Source organism: Myotis nattereri (assembly GCF_964212035.1).
Source record: "Myotis nattereri genome assembly, chromosome: 16".
NCBI classification, from domain to species: domain Eukaryota; kingdom Metazoa; phylum Chordata; class Mammalia; order Chiroptera; family Vespertilionidae; genus Myotis; species Myotis nattereri.
This window is the reverse complement of record NC_138091.1, coordinates 18,534,152-18,551,523: the sequence shown is the minus strand read 5'-3', so window position 1 is coordinate 18,551,523 and position 17,372 is coordinate 18,534,152. Positions and strand designations below refer to the sequence as shown.

The 17,372-nt window shown below is 48.6% G+C and overlaps 1 protein-coding gene across 2 annotated transcripts in view; it reads left to right on the top strand.

Annotated features, from left to right (window-relative positions):
• The window catches only part of ANKFY1 (ankyrin repeat and FYVE domain containing 1), a 67,046-nt gene extending 49,923 nt beyond the window's left edge, over positions 1-17,123 (top strand). For both annotated transcript variants that reach the window (XM_081110637.1, XM_081110638.1), the window contains exons 18-25: positions 493-693; positions 2,377-2,553; positions 9,741-9,888; positions 10,351-10,441; positions 11,141-11,265; positions 12,884-13,030; positions 14,673-14,763; positions 15,304-17,123. In XM_081110637.1, coding sequence (XP_080966763.1) covers positions 493-693; positions 2,377-2,553; positions 9,741-9,888; positions 10,351-10,441; positions 11,141-11,265; positions 12,884-13,030; positions 14,673-14,763; positions 15,304-15,436 — 1,113 coding nt within the window. In that variant the 3' untranslated portion in view covers positions 15,437-17,123. The remainder of the gene's footprint in view (positions 1-492; positions 694-2,376; positions 2,554-9,740; positions 9,889-10,350; positions 10,442-11,140; positions 11,266-12,883; positions 13,031-14,672; positions 14,764-15,303) is intronic.
• The last annotated feature ends 249 nt before the right edge of the window (positions 17,124-17,372 follow it).

Genomic DNA, 17,372 nt, shown 5'->3' with positions numbered 1-17,372 from the left:
GTGTTCTGAGCACATTTAAGGTAGGCAAGGCTAAGTTAATGGTGTTCTGTAGGTTGGGTGTGGTAAATGCATTTTTGACTTAAAAGATATTTCACTTATGATAAGTTTATTGGGATATAGCGCCACTGTAAGTTGAGGAGCATCTGGACAGTGTTCAGTAAAATGTTCCAGTAGTTCAACTGAGCATCCCTGAGTCATGAACATTTATGTGGGCGGCCCTGTAGTTAGTCAGAGAAGGAGAGTGTAACTTGGAAGTGAGTTTGACTGCAGATCTTGTAAACAAGTGTGTGTGTGTGCCCCTAGGTCACTAGGGCAGGGGATGGGGAGTGGCTTTTAGTCGTCTCTGCTTGGCCTCAGAGCTGATTTCAAACACTGGGTGGCAGTATTGATTCTGAGAACCAAATTTGGTTTAAAAGTTATCCCCCTTTATATTTTAAAACCCTGAGTTTTGTTGTTCATTTGAAGATTGAAATCTGTGCCTTGTCCCTGTAGGATGCAGAAGGAAGAACGCCTATCCATGTGGCCATCAGCAACCAACACAGTGTCATCATTCAGCTGTTGATTTCTCACCCTGACATCCACTTGAATGTCCGAGACAGACAAGGGCTGACCCCTTTTGCCTGCGCCATGACTTACAAGAACAACAAGGCGGCCGAGGCCATCCTGAAACGCGAGTCCGGGGCTGCAGAGCAGGTGAGTGCCCAGCACCCAGCATTCTCTACGGCGTCCTGAGCAGGGCAGAGCCTGTTCCATGGAGACTAAAGATATGTCTCCAGTCACACAGGTCTCTTCTACGTAAAGACATTGTTTTGAAATTATACTCCCCTTTCTTAAAACCTGACCATTTAGATGTCCTGTCAGTGAGGGATGAGGTTACTGTTCTGTCCTGTGTGTCCGCCACATAATGGTGACACACGCAACTGAGCTCACTCTTTGCCTTTGCTTGGTTGTTTAATTGCCCCAGTAATGAGTATGTTTAAGAGATTGAAATTGACTTGAGCTTTTGGTGTGATTTGGGCAACTTTCTGCGTATTTTAGAGGAGTTAAGTTATCATTCCGCTTAGCAGGCTCAGTTGTCCTGTTCTTTCTGGATGGTGAACTGTTGACCTGAAACAGCAGATTGGGTGGGAAATGACAGCAGCAACTGATCTGAGGCGGGAGCCGGGATGTGTTTATTTGAGTCTCTGTTGAGCACTTAGAATACTGCCAAGATGTTGAGTAGCCATTTCTGAAGGTAGATGGAAACTTGGGACCTTGCAACAATCTCAGATAGTTGAAGACTGTAGCTTGGTGTTCAGACTTCTGTAGGTCGTGTCTTCAGCATTTACGTAGGTGTGGCTGCATCGTGCAGGTTGCTCAGCTATGTAAAATGTGCAAGAATGAACAGTCATCTCACGTTTCTTCTCAGTCTAGTGTGACACTGGTACTGTTGATCAGAGCCTTTTGCAGATACATCGCTGTGATACCAGCGTACACTGTGGAAATGTGTTCGGGACTGTGCTGCGTGTGTGCAGCATGTCAGAGTCTCCCTCACTTCTCACTGAGCACTCATACTGATGTGGCAGCTCTTACAACTGCAGGACTCACTGTAGTTTTTTGTTTTGTTTTTTTGATTTTTTTTTACAGAAAGGAAGGGAAAGGGATAGAGAGTTAGAAGCAACGATCAGCTGCCTCCTGCACACCCCCTACTGGGGATGTGCCCGCAACCAAGGTACATGCCCTTGACCAGAATTGAACCTGGGACCCTTCAGTCCGCAGCCTGACGCTCCATTCACTGAGCCAAACCAGTTAGAGCAGGAATCTCTGTAGTTTGATTTGAGTGAGCTTTTGTCTGCTTTACATTATGAAGCAAAGTCTGCGTTACACTGTTGGTTGCCTCCGCAATATGTACTGTCATCCTGTAGCTCTGTGAATGAGGAAATTTTCTGAAAGTTTCTGAAGATTTGTTTGACTGTTTGGGGTCAGGCTGCCATTTTTGCTGGGGTGCTAGGATGCTGGGTGCCTGTTTTAGCTAAAGCAAGGGGCTCCCAAAGTTAACCTCCACCCTTGCCTTTCCCTGATATTGCAGTGTGTTGGTACATTCCTTTCCCTGTCCTTTAGATTGTCTGTTTCTTGGCTTTCCAAGTCTAGCTCCTGCTGTGCAAGGGCACCAGCACTGCTGGGCCAGTGCAGTGGCTGCCTTTCCCTGCCCGTGAGGATGACCATGCACACACGGGCATGTGCACATATATGTCGAGTGGTCTGTTTGGGGTGGGGCCTTCCTGGAACTGAGGGAAGGCAATACCATGACTTCTCCAGTGGTCAGAGCAGCCTGCAGGTGCTTGAGGAGCCACTCTTGCATGGGGGAGCCCACTCATATTTTGGTTCTTGCCTCAGGTGGATAACAAGGGCCGGAATTTTCTTCATGTGGCAGTTCAGAACTCTGATATTGAAAGTGTCCTGTTCCTGATCAGCGTCCAGGCTAATGTGAATTCCAGAGTCCAGGATGCTTCCAAGTTGACCCCTTTGCACCTTGCTGTCCAAGCAGGCTCAGAGATTATCGTCCGCAATTTGGTAAGTGTCGCCGAAACATTATATGAAACATGCAGACAAAGCATGTGGTAGAATGTGTGCCAAATCTCTCACCATAGGTGTTTTCCAGTTACTGTGAAAGGCCATTGCACATTTTGGAGGGAGTAAGCCATGTGCTGGAGAAGCAGGTGTATCAGCATATCCTAAGTCCCAGTGGGCTGCTTGGGCAGGCAGGTGCTGCGTGAGGCCACGAGAGAAAGCAGGATTTGGGTGGCCGAGGTGGTGGGAGCATCTAGGGAAAGGAGATCCCCTTCTGATTGCTTGCTCTGTGTCAGGCGCTCAGCTGGGGCTTTCTGGTGTGCGCATGCGCATGCGCGTTCTCTCTCTCTCTCTCTCTCTCTCTCTCTCTCACTCACTCTCCTCTTTTTTTTTGAGTTATAATTAATATATAACATTAGTTTCGGGTATATAACATTGATATCTGTTTATGTAAAAGCCTAAGCGACTGTCCAACTGTTCAACCATCCAACCGGTAGCTGTGATGTGCAATGACCACCAGGGGGAAGACACTCCAACCAGTAGCTATGACAAACACTGACCACCAGGGGGAATGAGAGAGGAGGGAGCCCAATTCTGGGGTGGGTCAACCGAGTTGCAATCTGGAACTCCTCTTGCAATCTGCAACTCCTCGGGGATGTTGGAGAGCCGATTTCAGTCCAATCCCCACAGGCCAGGCCAAGGCGCCCCACCAGTGCATGAATCCACGCACCAGGCCTCTAGTCTATATATATAAAAGCCTAAGCAACCGAAACGTCGACCAGTCACTATGATGTGCACTAACCACCAGGGGATAGACGCTCAACGCAAGAGCTGCCCCCTGGTGTCAGTGTGCTCCCACAGCAGGAGCGCTGCTCAGATGACCAACAGGTGCCAGATGCTGGCGAGCACAGCTGGGGTAGCGCGAGCCTCTCCCGCCTCTGTGGCAGCACTACAGGGCAACAGCAGGCACAGTAGGGCCCAGAATGAGCAGGAGCGGCACAGAGCCTGGCCCAGGCTCAGGCTCCTCCCTGGACACTTGGCTTCGCCACTACTACATCCCTTGGGGGAAACTGGCAGTCCGATATCCCCCGAGGGGTCTCGGATTGCCAGAGGGCACAGGCCAGGCTGAGGGACCCCACTAGTGCACGAATCTGTGCACCAGGCCTCTAGTTTGTATATATTGCAAAATGGTCACCACAATAAGTCTAATTAACATCTGTCACCATATATAGTCACAAAAATTTTTTTGTCTTGTGATGATGTCTTTTAAGAATTACTCTTTGGAATTTTCAAATATACAACAGTATTAGTAACTATAATCACCATGCTCTGCATGACATCCTGTGACTGACTTCTTTTATAACTAAGTTTGTACCTTTTGAGTCCCTTCACCCATTTTGCCTACCACATCCTCTAGCAACTACCAAAATCTATTCTCTGTGTCTATGAGTTTGGGGCCTTTTTGTTTATTTTTTAAATTCCAAATATAAGTGCGATCATAATGATATTTGTCTTTCTCTCACTGACTTAATTCACATGGCATAATGCCCTCAGTGTTCATCCAACTTGTCACAAATGGCAAGATTTCATTCTGGTTTTGTTGTTGTTTGTTTGTTTGTAAATTTTTTTAGAAAATACGTTTTTATTGGTATCAGAGAGAGAGAGAGAGAAATGGAATTATCAGTGATGAGAGAGAATCATTGATTGGCTGCCTCCTGCACATCCTCCTGGGGATTGAGCCCGCAACTCGGAATCGAACCATGACCTTGTTCATAGGTCGACACTCAACCACTGAGCAACATTGGCCAGGATCATTCTGGGTTTTTTTTTTTAATCTTTTTTTTTTAATTAAATGTTTATTGTTTAGATTATTACAGTTGTCCTCTTTTTTCCCCCCATAGCTCCCCTCCATCCGGTTCCCACCCCACCCTCTGCCCTTACCACTCCCCCCACACTGTCCTCATCCATAGGTGTAGGATTTTTGTTCAGTCTCTTCCCGCACCCCCCACACCCCTTTCCCCCCCAAGAATAGTCAGTCCATTCCCTTTCTATGCCCCTGATTCTATTATATTCACCAGTTTATTCTGTTCATCAGATTATTTATTCACTTGATTTTTAGATTCACTTGTTGATAGATGTGTATTTGTTGTTCATAATTTGTATCTTTACCTTTTTCTTCTTCCTCCTCTTAAAGGATACCTTTCAGCATTTCATATAATCCTGGTTTGGTGGTGATGAACTCCTTTAGCTTTTTCTTATCCGTGAAGCTCTTTATCTGACCTTCAATTCTGAATGATAGCTTTGCTGGGTAAAGTAATCTTGGTTGTAGGTTCTTGCTATTCATCACTTTAAATATTTCTTGCCACTCCCTCTGGCCTGCATAGTTTCTGTTGAGAAATCAGCTGACAGTCGTATGGGTACTCCCTTATAGGTAATTGACTGTCTTTCTCTTGCTGCTTGTAAGAGTCTCTCTCTGTCTTTTGCTCTTGGCATTTTAATTATGATGTGTCTTGGTGTGGTCCTCTTTGGATTCATTTTGTTGGGGTTCTCTGCGCTTCCTGAACTTGTAAGTCTATTTCTTTCACCAGGTAGGGGAAATTTTCTGTCATTATTTCTTCAAATAGGTTTTCAATATTGCTCTCTCTCTTCTTCTGGCACCCCTATAATTCGGATGTTGGTACGCTTGAAGTTGTCCAGAGGCTCCTTACACTATCTTGATATTTTTGGAATTTTTTTGCTTTTTGCTTTTCCAGCTGGGTGTTTTTGCTTCTTCGTATTTCAGATCTTTGACTTGATTCTTGCGATCCTCTAATCTGCTGTTGGAACTCTGTATAATATTCTTTATTTCAGTCAGTGTATGCTTAATTTCTAGTTGGTCCTTTTTCATATCCTCGAGGGTCTCACTAGATTTCTTGAGGGTCTCACTAAATTTATTGGTGGTTTCTAGAAAATTCTTGAAAAACCTTAAAAGTGTGGTTTTGAACTCTATATCCTGTAGTTTGCTTTCCTCCATTTCTGTCATTTGTGACCTGTTTCTTTGTCTCCGCATTTGTTATGCTTCCCTGTGTTGATAGAGTGGCTTTCTGTGTTAGGTGTCCTATAGGGCTGAGTGGCTCAGCCTCCCCAATTACTTGAGGTGGACACTCTTGGTGCACCCCTTTGTGGGCTTTGTGCACAGTCTTGTTGTAGTAAAGCCTTGATTGTTGTAGGTATCACTGGGAGGAATTGACCTCCAGGCCAATTGGCTGTGAGAATCAGCTGTGTCTGCAGTGGGAGAACTTCTGTGCTGGAGACACCCTTCTGGGGCAAGACTTGCTTCAGTGGGGCTTTGGTGCTCACTGAGTCTGCCCCCTGAGTGTGTCCCTTATGGATCTGAGGAGTTGTAATCTGGATGGTCCCACTCTGACCACTGGGTACACTGGTTCTTGGATCTCTAAGGAGGTGTTAATTTAGCCTCTGCCTGAGGCTACCTAGCAGGAGCTATGGAGAGATCTGCAGTTTCCACTTCTTTGTTTGGGGTTTGGAGGTGCCCAGATGAGGCCCAGCTGTGAAGTAATGTAACCTGCTGCTGTGGGGCCTTGGGCCTTCTTTTGGAAGTTCTGGGTCTCTCTGACCCAGCTGCAATTTGTTAGGTAATTTTCAGATTGCAAAGGGCCAGGCCTTTCATATGCAAAAGCCTCTGCACACAGCTTGGGTGGGGCGGGGTCTCAGGGAATCAACAGGGCAAAGCAAACAGCTATGGCTGATCCTCAGTCCTACCTAAGAGGCCCCGCGTCTCAGTGTCCCGGTAATCACTGCCAGCACCTCTGAGAGAAAGCCGCCCTTGAGTTCCGACCGATGCCAGACAGTCCAGTTTCTCCCCGTATGAGTCTGGGTCCCCAGAGACTCGCCTGGAACTGGAGTTCAGAGCAGTCGGGAGCTTGAGACTCCCTCCCAATTGAAAAAGACAACCATGCCCTCAGTTGCCAGCCCTTTCCACTTGCGCCTCCGTACCTCTGCACTTTACTTCCGCACCTCTTCTGAGTCTCAGTGTGCTTTTCTCTTTCCTTCTAGTTGTAGAATTTCCACTCAGCCAGCCTTCCTGTGGTTCTGGATGATGTCTGTTTTGTCTTTTAGTTGTATTTTTGAAGTGGTTGTTCGAGGCAGCAATTTCCTGTGTTTACTTATGCCGCCATCTTGGTTTCTCCAGGATCATTCTGTTTTAATGGCTGAATAGAATTCTATTGTGTGTGTGTGTGTGTGTGTGTGTGTGTGTGTGTTGTATATCTATAGTATATAGTCTATATATACACACTGTCCTATATAATAAAAGAGAAACATGCAAATTAACTGTCCCTCCACTATGCTCAAGCCACGCCACAAACCACACCCACAAGCCAATCAGGAGCGAGTATGCAAATCAGCCCAACTAAGATGGCGGCGACCACGGAGCTGGAGCGAGCAGGAGGCTTGGGTTGCCCCCAGCGATGGAGGAAGCCAAGCTTCCCGCCTGCCCTGGCCAGCCCTCGGCTCCGCTCAAGGCTACAAAATTTCAATTATAGAAGATAAATAAATCCCAGAACAAAAGGAGAGGCTGGGAGCTTGGGTTGCCGGGGGGGGGAGGGGGGCGCGTGGCCAGCCTGAAAACGGCCCTCAGCGCCTCACCCAGGCTGACCACACCCCCATGGGGTGAGGGTCCCCACTGGGGGGCTTGGCCAGCCTGCAAACAGCCATCAGCCTCTGACCCAGGCTGGCCAGGGACCCCAGTGGGAACCCCTACCCTGAAGGGGGTCTGGCCAGCCTGAAAACAGCCCTCAGACCCTCACCCAGGCTTGTCAGGCACCCCAGGTGGCCCCCTCACCCTGAAGGAACTGTGGCCGGCCTGCAAACAGCCATTAGCCCCTCACCCAGGCTGGCCAGGTACACCAGCAGGACCCCCACCCTGATCCAGGACACCCTTCAGGGCAAACTAGCCAGCCCCCACCCGTGCACCAGGCCTCTATCCTATATAATAAAAGGGCATTATGCAAATTGACCCTAACAGCAGAACGACTGGGAATGACTGGTCACTATGACACACACTGACCACCAGGGAGCAGATGCTCAATGTAGGAGCTGTTTCCTGGTGGTCAGTGCACTCCCACACGGGGAAGTCTGCTCAGCCACAAGCCAGGCTGATGGCTGCCAGCACAGCAGTGGTGCCGGGAGCCTCTCCTGCTTCCTCAGCAGTGCTAAGGATGTCCGACTGCAGCTTAGGCCTGTTCCCCGCTGGCAGGTGGACATCCCCCGAGAGCCCCGGGCTCTGCCAGAGTGATGGCTGACTGCCAGCTTAGGCCCGATCCCCCGGGGAGCTGAGGGAACCCCCCCCCACCCCCCAGTGCACAAATTTTTGTGCACCGGCCTCTAGTATATATATAATATATATACATACACTGTATACATGCACGTTGTATGTACATGCACACCATATCTTCTTTACCCATTCACCCATGATGGGCACGTAGGTTGTCTCTGTATCTTAGCTATTGTAAATAATGCTGCAGTGAACATAGGGGTGCATTTCATCAGTCCGCCTGCCACACTGAGAGCCTAGGGAGGTTGGCGGGTCCCTTCACCAAGGTCATGCCTTTGCCTTACCAAGTCCTGAGCTCACAGTGATAGGAGTAGAAATAGCAGATCTTCCAGTGACCATCCAGTCCTTTGTTTGTGAATTGGTACAGCTTAATGTTAGAACCTATTTGCATTGCATAATGCCTTTACCCAAACTCTCCCCTCCTCCAGTTAACCAACCTAGGGTTAGCTATGATCCCTAGCACTTGTGACCATGAATACCCCTCTGTGCTATGTCCTGTCTGGACCTATGACTGACTTGACTGGGTGCCCAGAAGCTGGTTTGCCTGGGACTGGAAAGTCAGGGTGAGAAGCAGAGCAGCTAACCAGTGTCCGGGGTTTCCCAGAGGCAGAGTGCCTGCACACAGACAGGAACTAGGTGCCTCAGCCCTCAGGGGAGCAAACACCTCTGACTGCAAACTGCAGATCCTTTTCTGTTAATAGCAGCCGTCTGTGAAACTTTGTCAGAAAGTGGATTCTGAATGAATTTCAAATGCTAAACTAACAGATATTATTTAAAGGTCCTTCCTGCCTTTGATTCTGTCTTTTTTGTTACGGTCTTTCTTTTAGAAAATAATATAACAGTAGTACATGCTAGCCCAGGCCAGTTTGGCTCAGTTGCTTGGAGTGTTGTCGCATGCACCAAAGGGTTGTGGGTTCTATTCCCAGTCAGGGCACATACCTAGGGTTTGGATTCAATGGCAGGTCGGCAGGTAACCCATCAATATTCCTCTCTCTCACATTGATGTCTCTCTCTCTTTCTTCCCTCCTCCCCTCTCTCTCCTTCCCCTCTTAAGAAAAAAATAGTACATGCTTATTGTGAAAAACTTAAAGCATATAAGGATGGATATAAAGCAAAAAGTATCTCTCGAACCCTCAACTTTTCCTCTGAGTTTGGTATATATGTTTTTAAATACCTTCAGTTTCTATGTTTATGTGTGAATGTATATATATTTCTCTGTATCTCTCTCTCCAAATGAATAATACTATCATACTGTCTCCTAATTTGACTTTTTGTTTAAATATTTTAATACTTTATTTAAAAAAATATATTTTTATTGATTTCAGAGAGGAAGGGAGAGGGAGAGAGAATAATAGAAATATCACTGATGAGAGAGAATCATTGATTGGCTGCCTCCTGCACCCCATACACTGGGCCCACAACCTGGGCATGTGCCCTGACCGGAAATTGAATCGTGATCTCCTGGTTTGTAGGTAAACATTCAACCACTGAGCCATGCCAGCCAGGCTATATTGTCATTTTCATAATTAAATCCTTTTTGCAATCTGGTTTTACTTTTCTAAATAATGGACAGCCTTAATAGTGAACATCATTGCAGTCTTGTATAATTTTATGTACTGATGTTTACAAGTAGAAATTTCTGTGTCCAAAGGAATGCCTTTTTAACATTTTGATGATTGTCGGTTTGTCCTTGGGCAAGTTTGCTGGCTTATGCCAGGAGTGTGTGTGAGGCCCTATGCTCCCAGCTTTGCTAGCAGGATAGACTCCGTGGATGTCAGAGTCAGACAGGCTTGGTCCCCTTAAGTAGGACCTTGTTTGATTGTGGCAAAGAGGCTGCTCATGTGATCAACTTCAACAGCTTCTTGCAGGAGCCAAAGTGAATGAATTAACCAAGCACCGACAGACCGCCCTCCATCTCGCTGCCCAGCAGGACCTGCCCACCATCTGTTCGGTCCTCTTGGAGAATGGAGTGGACTTTGCTGCTGTGGATGAGAATGGAAATAATGGTAATTCCCAGTCATTCCCTTTTGTCCAGTGCCGAGTGCCTTAAGGAGTCCCTCCATTCTAGGGGTGGAGGTGCCCTGCACTCTTGGGTCTGCTCCCCCTCAGGGAGGCTGGCTTTCATAGGAGCAGAGCATAGCAGGGAAGGCTCTGAGCCAGGCATCCAAAATGCCACTGTCCAGGCTCTGAGCAGCCTATGATCTGAATGGTGACCCCTGAAGCCAAAAGTGGCTTCTTTAGGAAACCATTAAAGCTCATTTTTGGGTAACTGTGGAAGCAGAAAGCAAAGTCTTATAAGGTTGCATTTATGGCTCATTCTTGGGGGTGGTGAAGACTGGAAAGGATATAAGTGGACCGCGGCTGCTCTGTCTGCGTCCCTTTTAGAGCAAGGGTTGTGAGGGTGAGGAGCAGTCAAGATTTCCTGTGTGTGCTTCCGGGCTTGCACAGTAAGAGGCTCTATTCCCTAGCTCTTCATCTCGCTGTCATGCACGGTCGACTCAACAACATCCGGGTCCTCCTGACTGAGTGCACCGTGGACGCCGAAGCCTTTAACCTAAGGTGAGTGTGCGGTGAGTGTGTGTGGTCCAGAGCAGAGGCCAGTGCGCCACATGCCTGGCTGCCCCTTGAAGCTGGTGGTCACTGGTGCTTCGCATTAGCCCCACACACACGCTGCAGAACTGGCCACTGTGGCACTGGACAAGGCTTTGGTACCCTGGAATTTTTCTTTTTGAAGAATACTTTTTAGAAAAACTTTTATGACCTACTAGAGGCCTAGTGCACGAAAATTCGTGCACTCAAAGGGTCCTTCAGCCTGGCCTGCACCCTCTCACAGTCTGGGAACCCTCAGGGGATGTCTTACTGACAGTTTAGGCCCGTTCCCCCTAGTGAGGAGTGGGCCTAAGCTGCAGTCTGGCCTCCCTCTGCAGGAGGTGACCAGGTAGCTGATCAGGGGACAGTGCCGGTCGGCGCAGCCCCTCACCCCCTTCCCTTGCCCCTCCACCATCGCTGGTTGCTGCCACTTCCCCCCACCATTGCTGTCCCCTCCCTCTGCCTGCTGGCCCATGCTTGGCTGTCCTGATGCCGCCTGCTCACCGGCCCATCCCCCCGCCTACTGGTCAATTTGCATATTATGCTTTTATTATATAGGATTATGTGTTTTTTTATTTGTCCAGCATCACAGAGTTCAGAAAATCTCATTTCTTTTCTGGATGATGGCTGTGGCAGATACATACCTAACTTTTCCACTTGTTTTGTCAGAGGCCAGTCGCCACTGCACATTTTGGGACAATATGGCAAAGAGAATGCAGCAGCCATCTTTGATCTCTTCTTAGAGTGCATGCCTGAGTATCCTCTCGATAAACCGGATGCAGAAGGAAACACGGGTATGTAATGAGCTGTTTGTGTGTCCTGTCTCCTGTATTCCTTGCTTCCTGGAAAAACGAGAGCCCAGGCACACATGTTGCTGTGTAAGTGCTTTCAGTCCAGTGCACTCCTGCTGGGCTCTGAGCATCTGTCACAGACCCCGGCCTTGGATTGGGCAGTGTCTGACTTGAGGCACAGCACATGATGTGTGTCTGCTGATCTAGTGCTCCACAGCCATACCCTTGTCCAAACAGGCCTGCCCACTTGTTTTTGTTGCCCTCATGTACCTCTAAGATATCTAGGCAACAAGGGCCCTTCCCAAGCTCCCATATACCAGGAGAGAAATAAAATATAAGCACCTCACAGATGCTTCAGAAGGAGGAAGTGGGCTACACAATTGTTGACATGCTTTGGGAACGCGGCAAGTTATATACAGATAAGGGCTGATGTCTTATTGAGGGGGTTTGAAAATAGGCCTCTCTAATGGTGTTGCTCTAGATACGAACAATCGCTATATTAATTTGTGTAGCTTTCATAGTTTTTAAAAATATACATATACCTTGACATTCATTTTCTTGTTGAACACCCACAACAATGCTATAAGATAAGCAGTACAGTGTGTCCCCATTTTCAAGTAAGGAAACGACGATGAAACCCAAATCTCTCCTTCCCAGTGCAGGGCTCTCTGAGCATTTCCTGCTGATGTGTCCCATTCATTGCCCTCAGGCCAGACAGCGCCTCCACGGCGTTGGCACGATGCATCACCAGGGGTGTCCTGAACCTTAGCACGGGACCACATATCTTGTCACCAGTCCCTGGCCCTGGGGAGAGTTCTTGGCCTTGATCCACAGCGTGGATTTTAAGCCGGCAGTGGTGAGCCTGAGCTTCCGAGGAGCCAGCCCTGGGAGTGAGCTGCTGGGCCCAGCACCTGCTCTGGGGAGCACTGTCTTCCAGGAGCAAGAAACAGGCAGGCAAGCACTGAAGTACACAGCAGACCTGGCTACAGATACCTCGCTCATATTCCAGCAGGCAATTCTGGGTAAACTTTGCAAGTTCTCTATGCCCATTTCTTCACTTCAGATAAAAACCCTTATCTTACTGGATTATTGAGAGAATTAAGTGAAAGAATTTAAGTGTCTGGAAAGGTAAGCGAAGGGGAGCTACAATTAGCTGTAGTTGTTAGTAAAAAGGGCCAGCAGGAAGGCCCGGCCAGAGCCTGGTTCCACTGGGCCTGCGCCTGCACCGAAGACGGGCTCCGGGGGGTGGAAGAACTTTCTGGAATATGTTTCCCACACGGACGTGTTTCTGCCTGTGTGCCTGCCTCACGGGCCTTTAGATTCAGTTACATTGTGTGAAAGAGCTTTGTCCTCCTGGTGTTTCATGCCAGGGGAAGGCGGCGGAGACAGTGTGTGCTTTTCCATCAGTGTCTGTCCCCCTTTAGTTCCCGCAGCCGAAGCTCCGAATGGGCAAGGGGGTGTCCCTGGAGCTGGAGCTGCGCTGGCGTCCCCTGGCTCAGGGCCGGGTCCTCGGTGAGGGTCTCACTGGCCACAGGCTTCCTCTGTCCCAATGGGGCTGTCCTCCTTCAGCTGCCCTCTGCCAGCCCTTTGGGAAGTAGCCTTACTGTGTTTTGTTTTCCAGTGCTGCTGCTAGCATACATGAAGGGGAATGCCAACTTGTGCCGAGCCATCGTCCGATCTGGGGCTCGCCTCGGGGTGAATAATAACCAAGGAGTCAACATTTTCAACTACCAGGTTGCCACCAAGCAACTCCTGTTCAGACTGTTAGGTGAGTGGCCTACTTCCCGCCCTTGCCCTGCGAGCACAGTGCAGTGCTGAGACTAGACGTATTGGGGAACTGTGCGTTCCTAACGACTGGTTCCTGAACAAGCCGTTTTCCGGGCACCGTGCAGGACTTTGTGTGCATGCCATGAAGGGCCTTCGGGCCACGGGGGGAGGGTCACCATTAGTCTCTTTCAGTGCTCGCCTTGAGGCCCCTGTTGGTTTCCCACTCCCCTTGCTGCTGCTAGAGCTCTCTAAGCTCCAGGCAGGTCCCCCTTCCTTGGGTCCTGGCTGCTCATCAGCACCTTCATCCTTCGGCTGATTCAGACTCTGCCTCCTTCAGAGTAGCTTCTGCTTTAGCCCCACTCACTCTCCATTCTCTGTTTCTGTTTCCTTCTGTGAAGAGGAGCTCTTCACTCTTGATTCTTCAATACTTGTTCTTCCCCATTGACGAGGCAGAGAGAATCAGAATGCTTCAAGTGCCTGCAGGTCACTGTGCTGTCGTCACCCACAATGGACACAGCACGGGGTTATTAGCCCCATAGTATGGGCAGAGGAATGAGCTCAGAAATATTTAGTAGCCCAGCTGCCGTGGCTCAGTGGTTGAGCAGCGACCTATGAACCAGGAGGTCGGGGTTTGATTCCTGGTCAGGGCACATGCCTGGGTTGCTGGCTCGATTCCCAGTAGGGGCCATGCAGGAGGCAACTGATCAATGATTCTTTCTCATCATTGATATTTCTCTCTCTCTCTCTCTCCCGCTTTCTCTTCCTCTCTGAAATCAACTATATATATATATGTATATATATATTTTTTTTTTTTTTTAAAGAAATGTTTATTAGCTATCCATTTTGATGTAAGTGATTTACCCAAGGTCACAAAGCTGATGTGTAGCAGAGCCAGTGCTAAAGCTGTGTTTCTGTGATGCCTGGTCTACTGTTTGCATGCACTTGGTTGGCCTTTTAAGAGCTCAGAATAGGAGCCTAATGCAGTGCTGGCGTGTAGAGGTGCTTGATAATGAGTGATTCGTGTGCTGCCTCCTCCCTGGGCACTCAGTCTACTGTGTACAAAGTACTCAGGCAGAGCCTGGCGTACAGCTAGTGACCACTAAATGAATCCTCATGATTGTTGCTGTTATCTACACTGATAACCCCCAACCCAAATGCTCCACAGCCTCTGCAAACCCAAGACCAAGCCCCTCACTGTCTCCTTCCTGCTCCCCGCCCCTCTCGCTCCCTGCTGCTGTTCACTCTTCTTAGGGTGCATGCCTGACCCCACAGGTCCTTCGCACTCAGTGTCTCGTATCGTGGTCTCCTCCTCGCTGTTCCCCTTACCATGTGGTCCCTGCCGGTGTTCCTAGCTGTGGTCTCTGCTCTCTCCTCACTGCGCCTTACACTGCAGCCATGCGTTTCCCCACAAACACTGCAGTGTCGCTCCCTGGGTACCGGTTCCTTCTCCCCAGCCTGCCTGGTGGTGCTGGGTCTCCATACTCTCCTCTGTGAAGGCTCCCTGACCCAGTTCGAGTGTGTGCTCCTTCGTCCCTCGGTCACTCCGCAGCGCGCTGTTTACTGTTTCCCTGCTCCTTCTGGAGCTCCGCATCTTGCCTGGCACAGTTGCTGTCTGACAGGAGCGTCTCCTGCCTGTGTTACAGATATGCTGTCCAAGGAGCCGCCCTGGTGTGACGGCTCCAACTGCTACGAGTGCACTGCCAAGTTCGGAGTCACGACTCGCAAACACCACTGGTGAGACCCTGGCCAGAGAGGAGGGGACTCCTGCTATTGCCACTGCTTCTGCCTTTTTCCATAAGCCATGACCTTGCCAGGGCCCTGCACTCTCCTGGGCAAAACTTGACCCAAAGGAGGGATGTGAGGGCAGGACTGCATCCCTGTATGGATACAGGGAGGGCAGGGGAACTCAGACCGCTGTCTTTCCTGCTGAGTGCCGGGCTCCCAGGTCCCAGGGAGCCTGCCCGGCCTGTGTCTCCTTTGCCAGGCTCTCTGCTTGTAGCAGAGCTGAGCCAAGTTACTGCCTCCTGGAAGGTGTGCTTCCCAAGAATGAGGGGCTATTTCCAAACAGCGAGATGGTTCTTTGGCTGTTTGTTGCCGAGTCTCTCTTGATTGTTAAAGAAAGAGCCTTCTCCAGAATCACTGTAACTTAACAATTGGATGGAAATTTGTTTTCATGGACGAAAGTTATACATGCTTTGGTAGAATTTGGCTGGCAGTGTGGCTGTCCCCTGCTCCTCAATACCCCCCTCACACTTCCTTTCTTTGCTTCCACAGTCGTCACTGCGGACGTCTTCTCTGCCATAAATGTTCGACCAAGGAGATTCCCATTATAAAGTTTGATCTGAACAAGCCTGTGCGAGTTTGCAACATTTGCTTTGATGTACTGACTCTGGGCGGGGTCTCTTAGTGAGCCCCCAGGAGGGTCCGGGCCACCTCCCCAGTCTCTTCCCAGCAGCTGCTCTGCTCACCAGGCTGACCCCAGAGCAGGAGCTGGCCAACGTCTCCCTGAGGCAATAGACTGGAACGAACAATTAAGGACCATGTGTGATAGATCCCATTTCAGGTGACTCTGTATGATTGTCCGTGTGACTGTGATCGAGTTCACTAGGTGTCTGACTAATTGGACCAGGCCATGAGCCTAAGTGGTAAATGTGATAGGAAGTAGACCCATTCTGCTAGCAGCATACAAGAACACTTTGAGAACCATTCTCCCTTCCGGTAGCCTAGTGTCCATCTCAGAGCGCTCACGCAGTCTTCCTGCCTGGGCGACTCACGGCCAGCTGCTCCAGGAGGGCTGGCCTTACTCTAGGGTAAGTGGCTTTGGACGTTCCTGCACAGTGTTTTCATAAAGATTACAGGATCCTCTTGCCCTGAAGTCTTTTTCTTTTCTTTTTTTTTTAAAGCTAAGCTGTATTTATAGTGAGCTACCCCTTTTTAAAAAGGTGAAATCTTTCTAAACAGGGTTCACAATGAGAGCTGAGAAACCGTGGCCTTAACAGCTGAAAGCTTTACCAGTATTCATGCTACTCGGGTGTCAGCAGTGCAATTTGGGCTTGGCACCTCCTAGCAGCCATCTCCTCTCTCATCTTGCTGTGTCCTGTCTGTGGAGTCCTCACTCTGCCACTAGGGAGTGGTGGAGGAAATGCACTTTTATTGTGCTGCACTTTTTATATAGCTGCATTATTGGTGATTCCAATTTTAAAATCCATATTCAAAAAATACACCCATGCATCAGTGATTCTAGTGATCAGCTTTGACTGGACCTCTGCTCACACTAAGTCTTAAAGGGAAACTCCTGCAGAGTACCTTTTGGAGCAAGAGTCACAGAGGCCAGGGGATGAGAAGGGGCTCTCCAGCCTCAGGTGGAAGGACCCACCTCCTCGACTTGAGTGCCTCTTGCTGAGACTGCCCTGGTTACGCTGTGAATGCTGTTGGTCCCAGGCCCCAGTTCTGTGTAGCTCACCATGCCCCATAGGAGCCCACAGCTGAAGGCCCTGGCCAGGCGTGTGTTACCTGGTTTTGGAAGGCGCTGGCTTGGATGCTGAATTGGGCCAGAGCTTATTGGGCCTTAGTCTCTGCTTTACATGTATTAACCCTGAGGTGTTAAACATCTTTTCAGGGTTTGGCCAGTTTTTTAAAAAGTACTCACTTAGAGAGAACCCTTTATTTACCACTGCTGAAAAAACAAAAGACAACTCTGAGATGAACAATATGTGTTACAGTTACACTCAGAGATTAACAATCTCAATCATACATACTGATTTTTCAGACATTTAATAACCACTACATTTTTTTGCATTAATGAAGTATGGATATATGTGTAAAGGGACTAAATATTTTTTGCATCAGCCTGCTTGTTTGTTTGTTTTGGATAGTGGTATGTCCTCTATGTTGCTGTAGATTTATACATTCGATTACTTAAATGTGTGTGTAAATGAGCAGATAAATCAGTGCTACTTTTTTTAATATTTCTGTGATTTATAAGATATATATGCTTTCTATGTTAATATGAGCTTGTGCACAATGTTTAAAAGAAAAATTAGAAGAGTTGGGGACTAAAAGTCTGTGACATGTTTCATATAGAATTTTTATAGAAAAACAACGAGTGTTGGCAAACATGTGACCATGTGAGGCATGGGGTCAATTTCCATTTTCTGTGGCCTGAGAGGGCCACAAGGAGGTAGGGGCGCAGTTGGCTTGATTCTTTCATTGTAAAGTGAGATAGTTATGCTCCAGGTATGAATTGAGGTGGTTGGTCCTTTTTACTTGTTTTAACATTCATGGTGGAGAGAGGAGGACGGGAATTCAGTCAGAGATGAGACTGACTGTCCTTCCCCGGCCCT